The 14,803-nt window shown below is 46.3% G+C and overlaps 1 protein-coding gene across 3 annotated transcripts in view; it reads left to right on the forward strand.

Annotated features, from left to right (window-relative positions):
* P3H2 (prolyl 3-hydroxylase 2) overlaps nt 1-14,803 on the forward strand; it is a 74,723-nt gene that overhangs the window by 44,966 nt on the left and 14,954 nt on the right. For all 3 annotated transcript variants that reach the window (XM_069792414.1, XM_069792415.1, XM_069792413.1), the window contains exons 2-3: nt 12,103-12,249; nt 13,151-13,340. In XM_069792414.1, the coding sequence (XP_069648515.1) occupies nt 12,103-12,249; nt 13,151-13,340 (337 nt within the window). The remainder of the gene's footprint in view (nt 1-12,102; nt 12,250-13,150; nt 13,341-14,803) is intronic.

A 14,803-nucleotide genomic window follows, 5' to 3' on the forward strand; every position in this document is an offset into this window, starting at 1 on the left:
CCTGAGCAGCAGTGTGCACTTCTCCGTAACGTGCCCCTGGGCTGTCGGAGGTGTCATTCTGGAGACTGGTGTTACTCTTCTCTCAAAGCCAGCCATTCCTTTCTCAAATTAGTAACAGTGCTCATCAAAGCTTGGGGAGCTGGAGTAGGGTAAGAGTCACATTTGCAAGGGTAGAATGACATCCTCTCCAAATGAAATACATGTTTCTTCAGTAGTGCTGGATAAACTGAAGGTGGAAGTGCATGAAAGTGGGTTCTTCAGCTTGCTTTGATTCCCTGTGTCAACCTCAGCTGCAGCAGTCACAAGTTCTTAAGAAAGAGGACCTCTCCTCCAGAATTTGCAGGGTCAGATTTTGCTGAGAACAGGCCTGGCAGTTGCTACACTGTGAAATCAACGGAGTCCATCTCATGTCAGCCTACTCATCCTGCCCACCAAGAGAGGACCCTTGAGACCTGTTGTGCTCTTAGCGTCCTGGATGAGAGGGTGGGTTGCGGGCCCCCTTCCCTGCCCTGTTTCATCTGCCTTCATTTCAGAAGATACATTTTTGTGGGAAAACCCATCCCTGTTTTACTCAGATTGGTTCGTGTTTTAGTGTAACGAGTATCGGAGGAACCTGAGGAAGTTTGCAGTGCTGATGCAATGGCTCTTGCTTTCCAGGTGTGTAAACCTGTGTGCAGATGTATTTTGCAGCAACCCCCACATCTTCTGGAAACTCTAACCTAGCCTAGTAGTAGGTCTTTCTCAGCCACACATCTACTCCAGTGAAAATAATATACTGATACCTTAAAATCTCCCAAATCCCTTATTTATTGCAGCTTGTATAAATGTGCCCCAGAAAGGATTACACAGCTCCCCAGAGGACAGATCCATCAGTGGCTTTTAAGCACAGTGGTCCAGAGGCAAATCCTGATTCAGGAAGCCTGTAAGCTGCTGCTTTTGCTGATGATACCCTGTGTGTGAGGGTCACTGTGTACCTGCCGTGTCCTTACGCTCTGCTCATAAGTGTCCACCCCTAGCCACTGCTGGGGGAAGGTTCCTGGGATACATGAATCTTTGGCCTGGACTAGCTTGGCACCTCGTACCGGAGTGCCCCTTGCAAGAGCTTTACTTTGCTTTCCAGACCAACTGAGATTATGTTGCAGAACTATAGATATATTTTCACTTCCCTCCTTGTACTTTCTCCCTTTCTCTGCAAGCTTTGCCTCCAATGCAGTGCCTTGATGCTGGCCCAGTAGTGGTGAATATATCAAATCAGCACAGAAGTTTCTTTTCAAAGACGGTAGCAGTTTTCTCCAAAGTCACCTAAGGCATAAGCTCAGTTTGCTTCGCCTTGGTATCACTCAGTTCCCCTCATGGTGATCAAAGCCCACCCCTGATTTGTAGATCTTTAGTCTTTGCAAAATGCTTGTTGAATTGGAATGGTGATCTAATGATTTATTTAATCAGGTCCGCAGTGCCCTAATGTCCATCACAACTGTTTCCAAGCATTCAGCAGTTGCGAGTCGTGATCCATTGGTTTATGACTTGAGCCCTGGAAAAGGTATTCCAGAAACATTGTGTCTGGAAAAAACAAGGTAATTAAAACCATCTCCTTGAAGACTGGCAAGGGTTTTGGGTGAGGGGACAATGCACAGATATGCTATGAGTCTGTTTTCTCCCTGGTATTTCTGGTTTGTTTGCTTCTCCCTTTGCTGTCCCACCATAGCTCAGGGCAGACGGAGATAACAACCTCTTTCTCAGATAGCACAGTCCTGTTTGCAGCCTGCCCTCAGGGCTATGCACTCTGCTTTTCAAACAAACGCTCTGGTGTTCGTAAAATAAACTGACTATAATCACTGTCAGAGTCAGTCAGTACCTTCTGCAGGAGATGACCTTTCTCTTGCTGAAGGGAAAGGTAGGGAGAGGCAGTCTTCAGGCTTGGGACAGGGCTTAGATAAGTCATTTGACAGAACTCTATTTACATCAGAAAAGGGCTGCAAAAAAAGGAGGATCATTTTATCACCAGTTCAATGTGGCTTCCTGGCTCCAGGATGGTCATGAGTAATCCACGCGTCCTCTCAGAAGGGCGTTTTCTAGGGGCACGCAGAGCTGTTTGGATGATGTTGAGTAACAGCAGACCAGCAAATGCATTTTCACAGGAACCTTTGGCTCCCAAAGGGCATTCAACAGCTCATAATGTCTGCCTCTTTTAAAAGGTGCTGAGCCATTGCTAAACCCTGGAAAGGGAGGAAAGTTTATTCTGTAAGAATTTTTCTGTTTATCTCAGATTTTTCTGTTGTGTTTTTCTTAGATGTTTTAGTAATTATTTCTATAGAGATACCAACATGGAGACAGCTTGGTTAGGAGTCCGCCCCAGTGCCTATGTTATCAACCAGTGCAGCTCAACTAGTTGCAATGTCCAGGGAGGCAGGATGCTAGAGAAAATTCACATCTAAACTGTAGAGCTGCTGCTTTATGGGTCTCAGAGAGGGAAGATACATAAAAGCAGGAAAAATGCAGAATCTGGAAAACAGAGAATATGTGACAGTTCTGCTAATTTTGGATCCAGTCTCTGACTTCCATTGCTGCATTCTTGCAAACATACTGGAGAAATGCCATCGATCCTTTCCAGGCAGAAGTACTGGTATCCAGAAGTTTGCCAGAATAAGGTGTTACTTTATTCTTGTAGGCACGTGGATGGCATCAGCCTGTCATGAACAGCCCCCAGGTTATTCACCATCGCTTGTGTAGTATTTGTCAATCAATTCAGTCACAAGCGTATAACTTGCATCCACTCATTGGGAGAGGAGGTTGTGTGTCGCCGTTGTTTTAATGAACTCCTGTACTGATGGGAAGTCTTTTGGTAGAGATGTGCTGCAGCATGCTTTGGCCTTCATCCTCCTTGGAATAAATACTGTTAAGTTTATTTCTGTGCTGATGACTGTTGTGGATTATACTTGTGTTGGGATCTTAGATACCGTGAGACTGTCTGCAAAAGCACCGTGCGGTGATCCTCTCCTAAGCATTCCTCATTCCACCTCCGTGTCATCACTTTGTTTCAGTTCTTTCATCACAGATGAGTTTGCTTTGTTTCTGGCCCAAATCAAATGCCTTCAGGTTCCTAAGGCTGGAAGACTTTGTGGAAACGTAGAGTATTATTATGTTCCCGTGGCATCTCTGCTGCTGGAGAGAGTGGCCTGACTGCTTCCTCCTGTGACTCACGCTTACATGATGCACCCCCCAGCCCTTTTAACTGCCTGCCAAGTTTGTTTTGTTCTGTTTTTCCCCTAAAAGCATGCGATCAGTTTTAGCCTTAATCAGATTGAAGCATTCCAGCCTTGACCTTCCTCCCTTCACGGGCAAAGGGCTCCCTTGCTCCTTGCCGGTGGGTTTAGCAAGGTTCACCTCTCTACTCCCAGGTTATTTCCAAGACTCTCTGCAGAGGACCACCTGCCTCTCTGTCTATTATCAGTCAATATATCAGATGAAAGCTCATTATTTGTCTAACAGGCTGTGGCCCACAGGATAGTCACATACTGCTTGTTCCCAGCTGCTTGATTTCATTAGCTTAAAACACACAGGCTAATCTTTGACTGATACTTTCTGAGGTGTACAACGATTGGGGCTGCCACAGGGATGCTATAACAACAGGAGGAAGGACATGCATGAGAAAACCTCCACTCTGGAAAGCCTGGCTGGCTTTACACCCCCCACCTTTTGGTATCTAGCACTGCTTGTTGCCATTAGTCTGTAAGTGTATTGGCTTCTCCCATGCTACTCATCTCCAAGGCCCACTGGGTCATCTCTAATTACCTCACAGAGGAAAACTCTGGGGTATAGGAGCCTCATGGGTAACCATCTGCACAGATTCCTGAGGCCTGAATCCATCCCACCTCGTCCAGTGAAAATTATAAGGGAAGCTCTTACTTAGCTTTCAGATTATGCTGGCATCCTTAAAAATAGAGAAAGAACCCATTTCTAGCCAGACACAGCTTTTGGAGGAGTTGCTCGGAGCCCGTGGTCCAGGGCGCGGGGTGTTTTGCACCACTGACTGTGGCGTGGCCATCGGGTGTTGGCAGCGTGGGTTTATGTTTGCAGATGGAGGGAAGGGGACAACTGGCCAGCTGTCAGCTGATAGAAATGACTTTTTTTGCACAGAGTAATGTGCTGAAATCCGTGTACTGCCAGCTCCCGTCTGTGGTCTCGGCTGTCGTCTACTGGCATGGAGGGAAGAATCCCATCTACAAGGGGTTTCTTGCCCAAGCTTTGAAAACCCAGTTCTAGGGGTTTTGTTTTTTTCCAGGAGAGCCCACACTGCATATTCTAGGAATTTTGCCTTGTCGAAAATACTAAGCAGACAACTTAGCTGTCATCAGAATATGTTAGACAGAACCGCGTGTTTACACAGGACAAAATCTGGCTCAGATTGTTTTTCACCATCAGTCAGATCGAAGGTTCAGTAAACACAAACACATTTCCCACTGCTTGCTTTGTGGATGAATCCTGCGATGCCTTAGTGTGTTTGAGATTTATGGGGAAAGGGTCCTTCCTGCTGGGAAGTGGTTTTGCAAGTCACTTGCTGTGAGAAATGCCCTGCTCCTTGTGCAGTATATCTGTTACACCACGTGTGCACTGAAGCATACAATGCACAGCCAGTAATGTGTGAAAATCTTCATTCTTACCTGCCTGGGAACAGTTTACAAGGAGCATGTCAGAGAGGGAAGGAAGGAAGTGTCTCAGACTAATTTGCTTTCTCAATGCAAAATGGCCTTTTCAGGTGGGGGGATGCAGTCAGTCTGCTCCGCACATACACATGTACACTTCCATAAAATGCTGCCAGCATGGCTCAAATGGGAGATTCGTTAGGAAATCTGATTTCTGTCTTGTTTAATTGAAAGAATTTGTTCCATGAAGAATATTGAAGTGGTTTGTTCAGTTTGGTTTTAAATTTCCAAGTATCTGCCACTTTCTGGAGACTAATTCAACGTCTAGTCAGCTCTTTTGACCATGTAGCTACCAACCCGCATATGTTTGTGTACTGAAAAATTGCTTGTTGGAATAACAAAAAACACCCAAGCCTTCCTAAGTTTCCTTTCTCAGGAGAAGTTTCCTTGTGCCAATTCTCTTTGGGTCTACCAGAGCGACTGGTGAGCAGCAGCACACAGCGAGGCACTCAGCGGTGGTCTCAGAGGAACCGTCCAAAGCAGATTGGAGATTGTCAGCTTTTTGAAGATGGAGAAGACCTCTGAAAAGATGCATGTGGAGCCTCCAGGAAGGCATCACTTCTGCCCCTTGTCACAGTAGTAGCAAGGACGGGGACCAACCCTATTTATCTTGAGTTGGAAGACAAGAAACTTGTAAACTCTTTGGAGAGCAGAGGATGGTGTATTAAAGAACTCAAAGGCTGCTTCACATCTTTGTTATTTGGTACCTATTCCCTACACTTGACTAAGGCCCTTTTCTGCTATACGCTTGCCTTGCTCTCTGATTTTAGTGCTTCTGTGGGGTCAGCAGGTGCCGTTGTGGGCTACAGACAGCTCAAGCATCTTTCTGTGAATGTGCGATCCCATCAGCAGAGGGAAAATTTCCTGACTAACTTCTCTGGACAATTTCTTCCTTCTCTATTTGCAATAATAAAATAGTTGAGGCAAGGTCACGTGCTATTTATAGCCATCTCACTGCTACTTGCTTCTACTCACCCAGGCAGTAATCTCTGCATAGACACAATGAGATTAATCCTTCATGACACTGAACCTTTTATTTCCCTTGTTATCTGTGCTTACCGACTCCAGAGCCTCCCTCCTCTGCAGAGCCCAGTGCACTAAGCCTTTGATACAACACAGCAGCAGTGGAGCTATGGAAAAGTTTAAAAAAACAATATCTGTTCAGCAAACCAGGAGTTGTCTGGGAGGTTTGAGACTTTGGTTTCTAGGTCAGCTGAATGGTTTGAAATTTTTTCTCACAAGCTCCATGCCAAGCTCATGCACTCAGCAATTAACTGAGGTTATGTGCAGGTAGGTCCAGTCTTGGCATGGCAAGAAACGCTGGGGTTTTGAGGGATCTGACACATTTTCAAGTGTTTAAGCCTTACTTCTCTTCCCCTACCAAAAAAGAATTTTCAATTCAAACTATATCTTATGTGCTGAAGATACTTTAATACAGAAACAGGTTGGATTACAGTCACAGAATGCATGACAGTTGCCAATATCTGATAATATGTTCAATGAAATGGGAACTCATTGTGAAAAATAGTCTGAGGTCTTGGTTATATCATGCCCTGTGACCCCTTATCTCAGGCAGTCAGAATCAATATTGCTTTGGCTACATTCTCTCTAAATTCCTCTGACTTTTGCACCTCTTTTATCCTTGTTTTTGCCTTAAAAACGTCAGGGTGAGCTGGGAGCACCCGAGTACCCGTAGGTGTTCTGGCTACAGCTGCTTCCCCCCATAAACGGCACTGTGTCAGTGTTCAACAACAGCAAAGTGGTGGTGGTACGGCGCACCGTGCCCCCCGGCTGCATGAGCAGACTGTGAAGCTGTGTGATGCTCATCTCACAGACCTGGTACAGCACCTGGTCCACTTTGTTGTCCCCACTGCCAAGCACCAGAGAGCAAACTTTAAGGACTGCAAGTTTAGGGTCATTGTAGCTAAAACCACAGTGCTGTTGTGTGGCATATCTCCTAGGGAAGGGGCTAGGGGTTTATGCAAGCTTGCTGAGCATCTGGCATGAGAGGGGCTTTGGTCAGAATTCAGTCATCTGCAAATATTGAGGACAAATGTGAATTCAGAGCACATGCCTACATGTGGAGCTGAGCCAGTCTGAGCTGGTTTTGGGTGGGCATTAATGATGAGGTGAAGCCGCTGTGTTTCTCTTTGAGGGATGCAGCAGCCGAAGTGATGATAAAATCAAACACCAAGTTAGACATGTTCCAGTGAGACAGTTTATTTCCTAAGCATGGCAGGTTGGTGATAGCGGTATTACAGGTACAAATTAGATTGCTCAGCATGGAGTTTACTGGCTGATACATGGCTTGACAGGTGCCAGAATGACAATGAACTATTAAGGGACTGTTAACATTATATTACGTGTTTCATCATTCAACCCATGAAAGCTCCATAAAGGATTTTCTCAATGGCTATCAATGAGAATTGGCATCAGTTGTATAGTGATGCTCGAGATGTTCACTCAAGGTCCTTTCTCCAGCCTGTGTTTGGTCCTGTCTAACGCTCCAGTTAAAACAGCCTTCCTAATCCAAGCCACTACAGCAAGTTGAAAGTCACAGTCCCATTGAAGTCCAGGCCAGCACTGTCCCAGATGGGAATAAAACTGAGCATTTGCAACTTGCTGAAATTCTTTAATCCGAGGTTTTGCTGCTTGAAATAATTTTCCTGTTTTTCTGTGAAATGAAATGCTCCTTACATTTGAATGAGGAAAAAAAATATTTTTCAGCATCAAAACACAGAAGCACTTAAGTGTTGTGTTTTCCCCTTCTTGGCTCTAGCCATTGGCATGGTAAGATCAAAATGGACAGGGTGTTCCCAGGGCTCTCTCAGTGCTGCTGTTCTGATTTTGTGTGTCCTCTCTGGCCAAAATACACAGGGTTTGGTGCAAAGCTGCAGTGATAGTCCAGCAATCTCATTCCAGTGGGGTGAACAAGCAGACCTTAGAGCACAAACTCAGTTTGTGATTCTACAGTTGTCATTTTTTCCTTGCTGATTTTCATTCAGTGACAGTTGTATGGAGATCAAAATCGCCTTGTGTTACGTGCTTGCATATGCTTATGGTCCCGGAGTTGCTTGCCATCTAAATAAACAAAATTATTACCCTGTGGGAGAAATGCTATTATTTTTATTGTTACTCATTTAAAACAATGGAAAATCAGGCACAAAGAAAACAAAATGTTTTTTTCCAATGGCTGCACAGTGAGATTGTGACAAGGCCAAGAACTAAGTCCAGGTGTCCTGAGTCCCAGCCCAGACCTTTAAACACCAAAATATCCTACTCCTTGTGAATTCAGAGTATTTTGGCAAAAGTTTCCCCAGAGTGTTTCATAATGAACGTCAGTGCTAGACTCTGAATGTGTCTTACCAGTTAGGAATTTGCTTTTATATACATGCATCCACTTAAAAACTCCCCCAAACTTAGCAGCTGTTGGCTTCTTTGTGTTACTGGAATGTTTCTAAGGCAAATACGGGACATGATAAATTGGAAAGTGTTGAGTTGAAATGTTCTGCTTTGAGTCCACTTAGCAAAATCCAAAGGTCATTTCTGCTGTGAAGAGCCAGCAGGACTAGACACAGTGTAAGCCTTGTTTCAAGGGTGGGAAAGGGATTTTCTGTTGTGTCTAGAAATCATACTCTTCCTGTCTCACAGGTGTGTTTTTTTTCCAGGGAGAACTAAGCCCATCCTAGGATCTGTGACAGTTTTTGACAGCTTTCTGAAAAGGAACTAGAACCAAAGGAAGAAGGAACATCCCACAACAGACTATTGCAGCTTGCCTCTCGAGGGACCGGTTCCCTTGCTGAGATGCATTTGGTCCCTTTTAAGTCTGCACAGACAGGATGCTGTCTGTGAATAGAAATCTGTGGTGTGGCATGGGAGAATGCAACTCTCCCAGGCAGCTCAAATAGTGGCTTAATAGCAGTCCTCTGGATCAGGTCAGCAGCTCATGTGTCTCCAAGAAACCTCTTGCCCCATCTCGACCTCTCTAATTACCGGCTGCAGTGGCAGTCCCACCTACACTCAGCATGACCTGAAAATTCCCATCGTGAGACGCTCTGGTCAGTCCTTTATCCTGTATCAGATGCTGTCCAGCTGCAATGAGCTTTTCCAGGATGGGATTAGCTTGAGATGAGCTTTCTCAGGATGGGATGTATGTTTCTGAATAGGAACGTCTCTTTTTTTAAAAAAAATATTTCTAGGGGTTTGGGGCTTTTTTGTGCTGTCCTGGGTAAAAATTTCTTACAGTCATTTTGCTTGCCTGCTTGGAAGGCAAGGCGTTATTCTGGAGAGTGATGTCCTTAGGAAAACTCCAAGCGAAGGACTGGAATAGATCTTGTTTTTGCAGTAAAAGCTGGCTTCCCTACATATGTTGTCAGCACAGAGCTAATCCTGAAAAACTTCTGAAGTTTACACAAAGCAAATTTTTTGTGTTTCTGTGGGCATTGCAGCACCGTGGTGCTTTAGTGTTCAAAGGGCAGGTCTGGGCAGTGGGCTGAGATGCTGTCTGGCCAGAGCTTTCATCTTCCTTTTGGAGGTATTCACGCGTGCTTCTTTGGCCAGCTCTGCCCTAGCCTTTCTGGGAACCACACAAGCAATTTTGGTGTGCTTGAGCAGCGGAGCAGCAGAGGGGGTTTAGGAGAACACCCGCCTGGCGTGGGTCTGGCCCCGTGGCAATGGCTGGGCTTTTCCTCCAAAAGGTCTTCATGTATCGGGGCACCTGCTTTCAGAACGTCTCCATGCCCCAATGAGCAATGTGAGAGCATGTCCGGACTGGCTCGTCTGATATGAAAGTGCCAATTTCACAAATCCCCTGGTAGATTTGGGTGTCTGCTCCCATTCAGTGTCTCCCTATCAGAATCACCCAGGCATCCCTGGCAAGCTCAGCCAGTGATTTCCAAGAGCCGTGATGTCTCCAGTTGCCACCAGTTTGACTGACGGTAGCCCCCTTGTTTGCTCTGCAGACTGGGTTTGCACTCATCCTAATCTGAACAGGCCAGATGAAAGTGCTGGGCGCTCCTCTAGGGGATTCGCTGCATGCCGGGAGGCTCGGTGCGTGTCCTACCGTGCTCCACATCTTCCCCGCTTCCCTCGCCTTTAAGCTGGGCTCCCAATCACCATCAACTATCTATCTCCTTTTTTTAATGCAAAAATTGTTTTCAGCAGCTTGCTGCACTTTCTAATTCCATCTTGTTTTGAGGAAAAGCCAAAGGAAACCTGTTACAGTAATTTTTTAATATTTGCCACTTGGAAATTGTGTTTGAGACTAGAGATTCAAAGGGCATCAGCTGCTTCCTTCACAGCCAACACATGCTCCCTCCACGGTGCCCTTAGAGAAGGTTACCTCACAAAAATAATGCATGTCTTCACCCTGTATTTTCATGAGTCTTGCCAAGCTTTACATGCAGTAGGAAAGGAGGCAACATTCTGCCAGTTAAACAACTGGGGTATTTTATTAATGCTGGCAGACAGCCCCACTTTCCAAATAGGAGCAGGTTTGCCGAGTGATTTGGTGTGGACTCCGTGCTTCCACGGAGACTCTCCTTGCCCAGCCAAATTGAACCTGTCACTTTTGCTGCACTCCAGCTAGTCCTGCTCAGAGCGCCTTTTGGCATAAAAAAGGACTTTTGCCATGCTGTTGCTCCAGCCAAGCGCCCTGAGCAAATCTTTTGCATTTTTTCCTTTAGTATTTCACCACAAAGCTTTCACAAGCCGTGCATGCAGAATTGCCATAGGATATACATACACAGGGGCATCCTTCAAGGAGAAGGCCCCATGATTTTACCCAGATGTCAATCCCACTTGGTTCAACAGGAGTTCATGTGTTATTGGATGTGTATTTTAATTTTAAAAATGGTTGCAAACACTTCTGCAGAGGTAACAAGCAACATGCTGATGAGGTGGCTGCTCAGACAATTGACAGTTCAGCCACATCTCTGAAGATAATTGTATATCAGAGATGAAAACAGTTGTTATTATATGCCTGGCTGGTGATGAATGTTTGTATGCCCTCTCTGAGCTCCCAAGAAATGCAGGTTACTACGCAGTTCAGAGGGACTCACTGAAAGAGATTTTGGGTGTTTCTCATGGCTTGGCCGAAAGGCAAGCTATAGTTGATACTTATTAAGTGCATGCAAGTATTAATCTAGTGTTAAGGAGCCCCAAGGAAGCTGCCGTTGTCTCCTGGGGATGAGCAGGGACTCGAGGGCAGCCATGGCCTCACCTCACCTCACCTCACATGGCCTCTCTGCCTCGCTCCAGACGTAGGATAACAGGGTGCAAAGCTCATGCTTCTCTGCAGGTCTCTTTTTCAGTTCTTGTCATTTTGCCGGTCAGGTTGTCCAGTGGGTATGTGTGCAGGTTTTTGCAGGTGAGCTGCTGTACCATGACGGCAGCATAGCATAAACATGCCTGAGGTTGCTGGCTCCGATGCCTCAGGAGGAGCCTAGCAGCAGTGGCACAGGGTTCATTGTGGGTTTCGCTATCAAGGAGAACACTTGGACACAGCCTTGCCAGGGCTAGCATTAGCCTGGTCCTGGCTAACAGTTTTGGGTGAGCCTGCTCAGACTGCAGACGTATCCCAGGTGCCTGACTCTGCACCTTGCTGGTACTCAGTGGTGTTGGCTTTCTTTCAGGAGCAAGTGCATTAGCTATGGAAGTGGCCTCTGTCCTGCTAGGTCATGCAGATGTTTCACCTGAACATCTGTCCTGCTCCCTGAGCTCCCGGCAGCTGCTGTGGGTGTGTTTAGCACTAGTATTTCTGTTTGTTTACGAGGCTTTCTCCAGGGTGAAACTAATGTCTGGTCTCAGTTCTGAATCTCTAAATCCAAAGTAACTTGATATACCAAGATAAACTCCTCCTTATATCTCTGCCACTATCAGCAGTCTGGCCTTTTTCAGCTATACACAGCTGAGCTTAATAAATGGTCCCAAGACCCTATTTACAAGCAGAAGCCCTTAGCCTGGACATAGCTCAGCCTCCAAGGCTTGTAGAGAGAGCAGTCTCAGCAGCTGCTTTCCCCTCCTCTCTCCGTCTCATATCTCATGAGAGCATCTCTCCACCTGGGACTGTGCAGGGGGTTGGAGTAGCTGAGTTCAGAGGATGTACAGCTGGAAAATAGGCTGGACCCCATCATCAACCGACCACGTTGCAGACAGAAAAGTGACCTGTCTGATTCTTGGGAAATCCACCTCTTCTGATTTCCCTTGCACTGGGCTTTCCTCTCATTTCAGCTGTTTTCTTTAGCTTCTGTGTTCAGGTTTTCCTTGGTTATCCCCTCATTGCCCAGCACAATGGTGTCAAAAGGGTGTCAAAGGTATAGTTGTCAGAGGGCGCAGCATAAACTGATGTGTTCACTGTCCTACATCACCAACTCACTTGGTCTTTCTTATCTTGTTACAGCTGAACAAGTTGGACGAGGCAGCAAATGCAGCTCACACCTTCTTCATGGCAAACCCTGAGCACATGGAGATACAGCAGGACATTGAGAACTACAAAACCACAGCAGGGAAGGTCAGCTTAATCGACCGGGAGGCCAAGCAGCACATGGTGAGTCTGAGTTGAAGAGGTGCCTGGGTTAAGTGTCAGGCAGTCTGGAGAGAAGAGGTTTAGGAGGCCACGAGACCGTCATCTATGAATGGGGAGATTCTTGCGGAGGTGCTCATTGCAATACAGCTAAACAAACTCTCCCTTTCAGCACTCTCCTTTAAGGCAAGCCAGCTCCTGCTTTTTCAAGGCACTCTCCGCTCTTTGTTTGATGGGTATGTCCCCAGCCTGGTCCCTCTCTTCAGGGAACTCTGGTGTCATCCATGGCTGTGAACACACACCAGCAGGCAGCTTTGATGGATGCCTCCATGGGCACTGACAGTCGCATCTTGGCTTCTGTGTGTTTCATTTGAGCTGGGTTCTCCCACCTGGGCAGGGTGGCAGGCCGGAGAGTGACAGCTTTTTCCACCTGCCCAAGGCGAAAGCCCACCACAAATGCCAGGGCCACCCCCAACTTTCCGATTGCTGAAGACACAAGGAAGCAAGAGTGGCTGTTTGGTGTAATTAATGGAGGTGCTCACTAGGGCACCCAGACAGATCTGCCTGGGTCAAGAGCAGTCTTTTCCATTGGCATTCAGCATAGTTGTTGGGTAGGAGGGTAAAAACAAAGAACAGGAATGTTTTTTCACATAATGCATAATCCAGGATTCCCTAAGTATGGAGGAGTTCAGAAGAGCATTTAGGCAGGTTTATGAGGTTCCACTGGTCCAAAAGTCCGTTGATTGATAGCTTAAACGTGGTTTGGTTCAACTGGTTACATCTGGTAGGTACCCGGGGAGATCGTTCTGTCCCTGCCTGCTTGTACCTTCTTTTGAGAGGCACCTATAGTTGGCAAGGGCAGGATGCTGTGGTCCAAGCAGCATAGCCCGCTCACGGTCTTGTCCTCTGCTGACCTACTTTGCAGGAGGACTACAGTGCTGGAGTAAGGCACTACGATAAGGAGGAGTATGAGCTGGCCATTGACTTCTTGGAGCGTGCATTGAAAGGGTACTACTCCGAAGACGAAGATTGCCAGATCATGTGCGAGGGCCCACAGAGATTTGAGGAGCACGAGTACCTGGAATATAAGGCTGGCCTCTACGAAGCTATTGCAGGTGAGATCTTTTTGCATCTTTAGGGTTCTCACCCTTGGCCCTGCGATGTTTTTAATTATTGAGTTTGGGCCTTTGGCTGGATTTGGTGCAGTGTCTTCCCTCCTATCACTGCTGCTGGTGAGTAACTCTGCAGGGGGCACTTGGGAGGCTAGAAAATGCAAACCCAGAGGACAGGGAACTAGAACATCTTATTTTGGTCCTGAATAGAAGCTGGGCTAGAAGAATTGCATTTCCAGACGTGTGGAGCATTTGCAGCTTTCCGTAAGAGCTGGAAGTATAGGTGCTTTACATAAACTACCTTGGTTTCCCCCTGTACACAGTCTCACATACCTCACTGGAATCTTAGACATTTCTGGCCTCTGTTTATATTGTCTCTGTTTTTCAGTGCATATGAAGAGAGCAGCAGAGTCCTCTTGGCCACACTCCAGATGGCCAGGAAAGTTGCCAAAAAGGCTCAGAACATAGATTACCTCCCCGTCCAAAAGGATGGATTTGTCATTAGTGGAGGCCCATCTAATTATGATCTTGACTGAAATCTCTGGAGAGAATTGAACATTGCTGCGTAATCTTCAGATTTGCACGTGTGGCTCTGAGCCAGAGGGGATTAAAATGGTTCATTCTGAGTATAAATGAGATTGCATTTAATTAGTTGTAAGGGAAATAAGAGCAATAAATTAAGGTTTGTTTGGTGACAGAAATCTTATTTATCTGTTCACGGTCTTGGAGTTGCATCAAGCTTTGCAGTTTTGCTTCTTGTGTGGAAAATACTTCACTTAGATGCAGATTGGTTTTGGGGGTTACATAATTCTGTTTGTGTCGAGACAGGAAATCTAATTGAAACAACCAAGATGAGAAACCACCAACATAGCGGATGGGAAGCTGCCTTTGTTGCGTTTATTTACCCATGCAAAAAATATGAGAAGTCTTGTAAGGGCTGACTTGGTACCAGTGTAACTGTCAGCTGATCATGCCTGCTTTTAAAGCCATGACCAGTACCCCAAGGGTCATATCAAGCTCTCCAAGAGAGCAGCCTTCAGTGGCAAAGAAAACCCACCTTCCTTCTCACTGAAAGCTGCTGCTCATCAAACAGGTTTTGGTCTCTGTTAAATTGTTTCTGTGCTGTGCAAGTCGAGTGCTGCCCCGGTGAGCAGAGATGTTTCTGTGCTGGACCATGCCGAGTGCAGACGTGGTCATGGTGTGGTGGTCCTCAACCTAGAACATCACCTGGGAGCGAGAACAAGCCACATGGTCTCTGCAAGTGCTGTGACTTGGCTTGGCCAGATGTGCCTGGGAATGACAACTCCAAACCCTAGGGCATCCAGAGAAACAGGGAAGCGAGGGCACACAGAGGGAAATAATACATGTAATGCAACTGCTTTGCTATAGGCAACTAAGTGGTTCCTTACAGGACAGCATAATCCAGAGTTTACCCCTGGGTCCAGGGCGCTGAGCCCCAGATGTTT

Source organism: Haliaeetus albicilla, chromosome 9 (genome assembly GCF_947461875.1).
Source record: "Haliaeetus albicilla chromosome 9, bHalAlb1.1, whole genome shotgun sequence".
NCBI lineage: Eukaryota > Metazoa > Chordata > Aves > Accipitriformes > Accipitridae > Haliaeetus > Haliaeetus albicilla.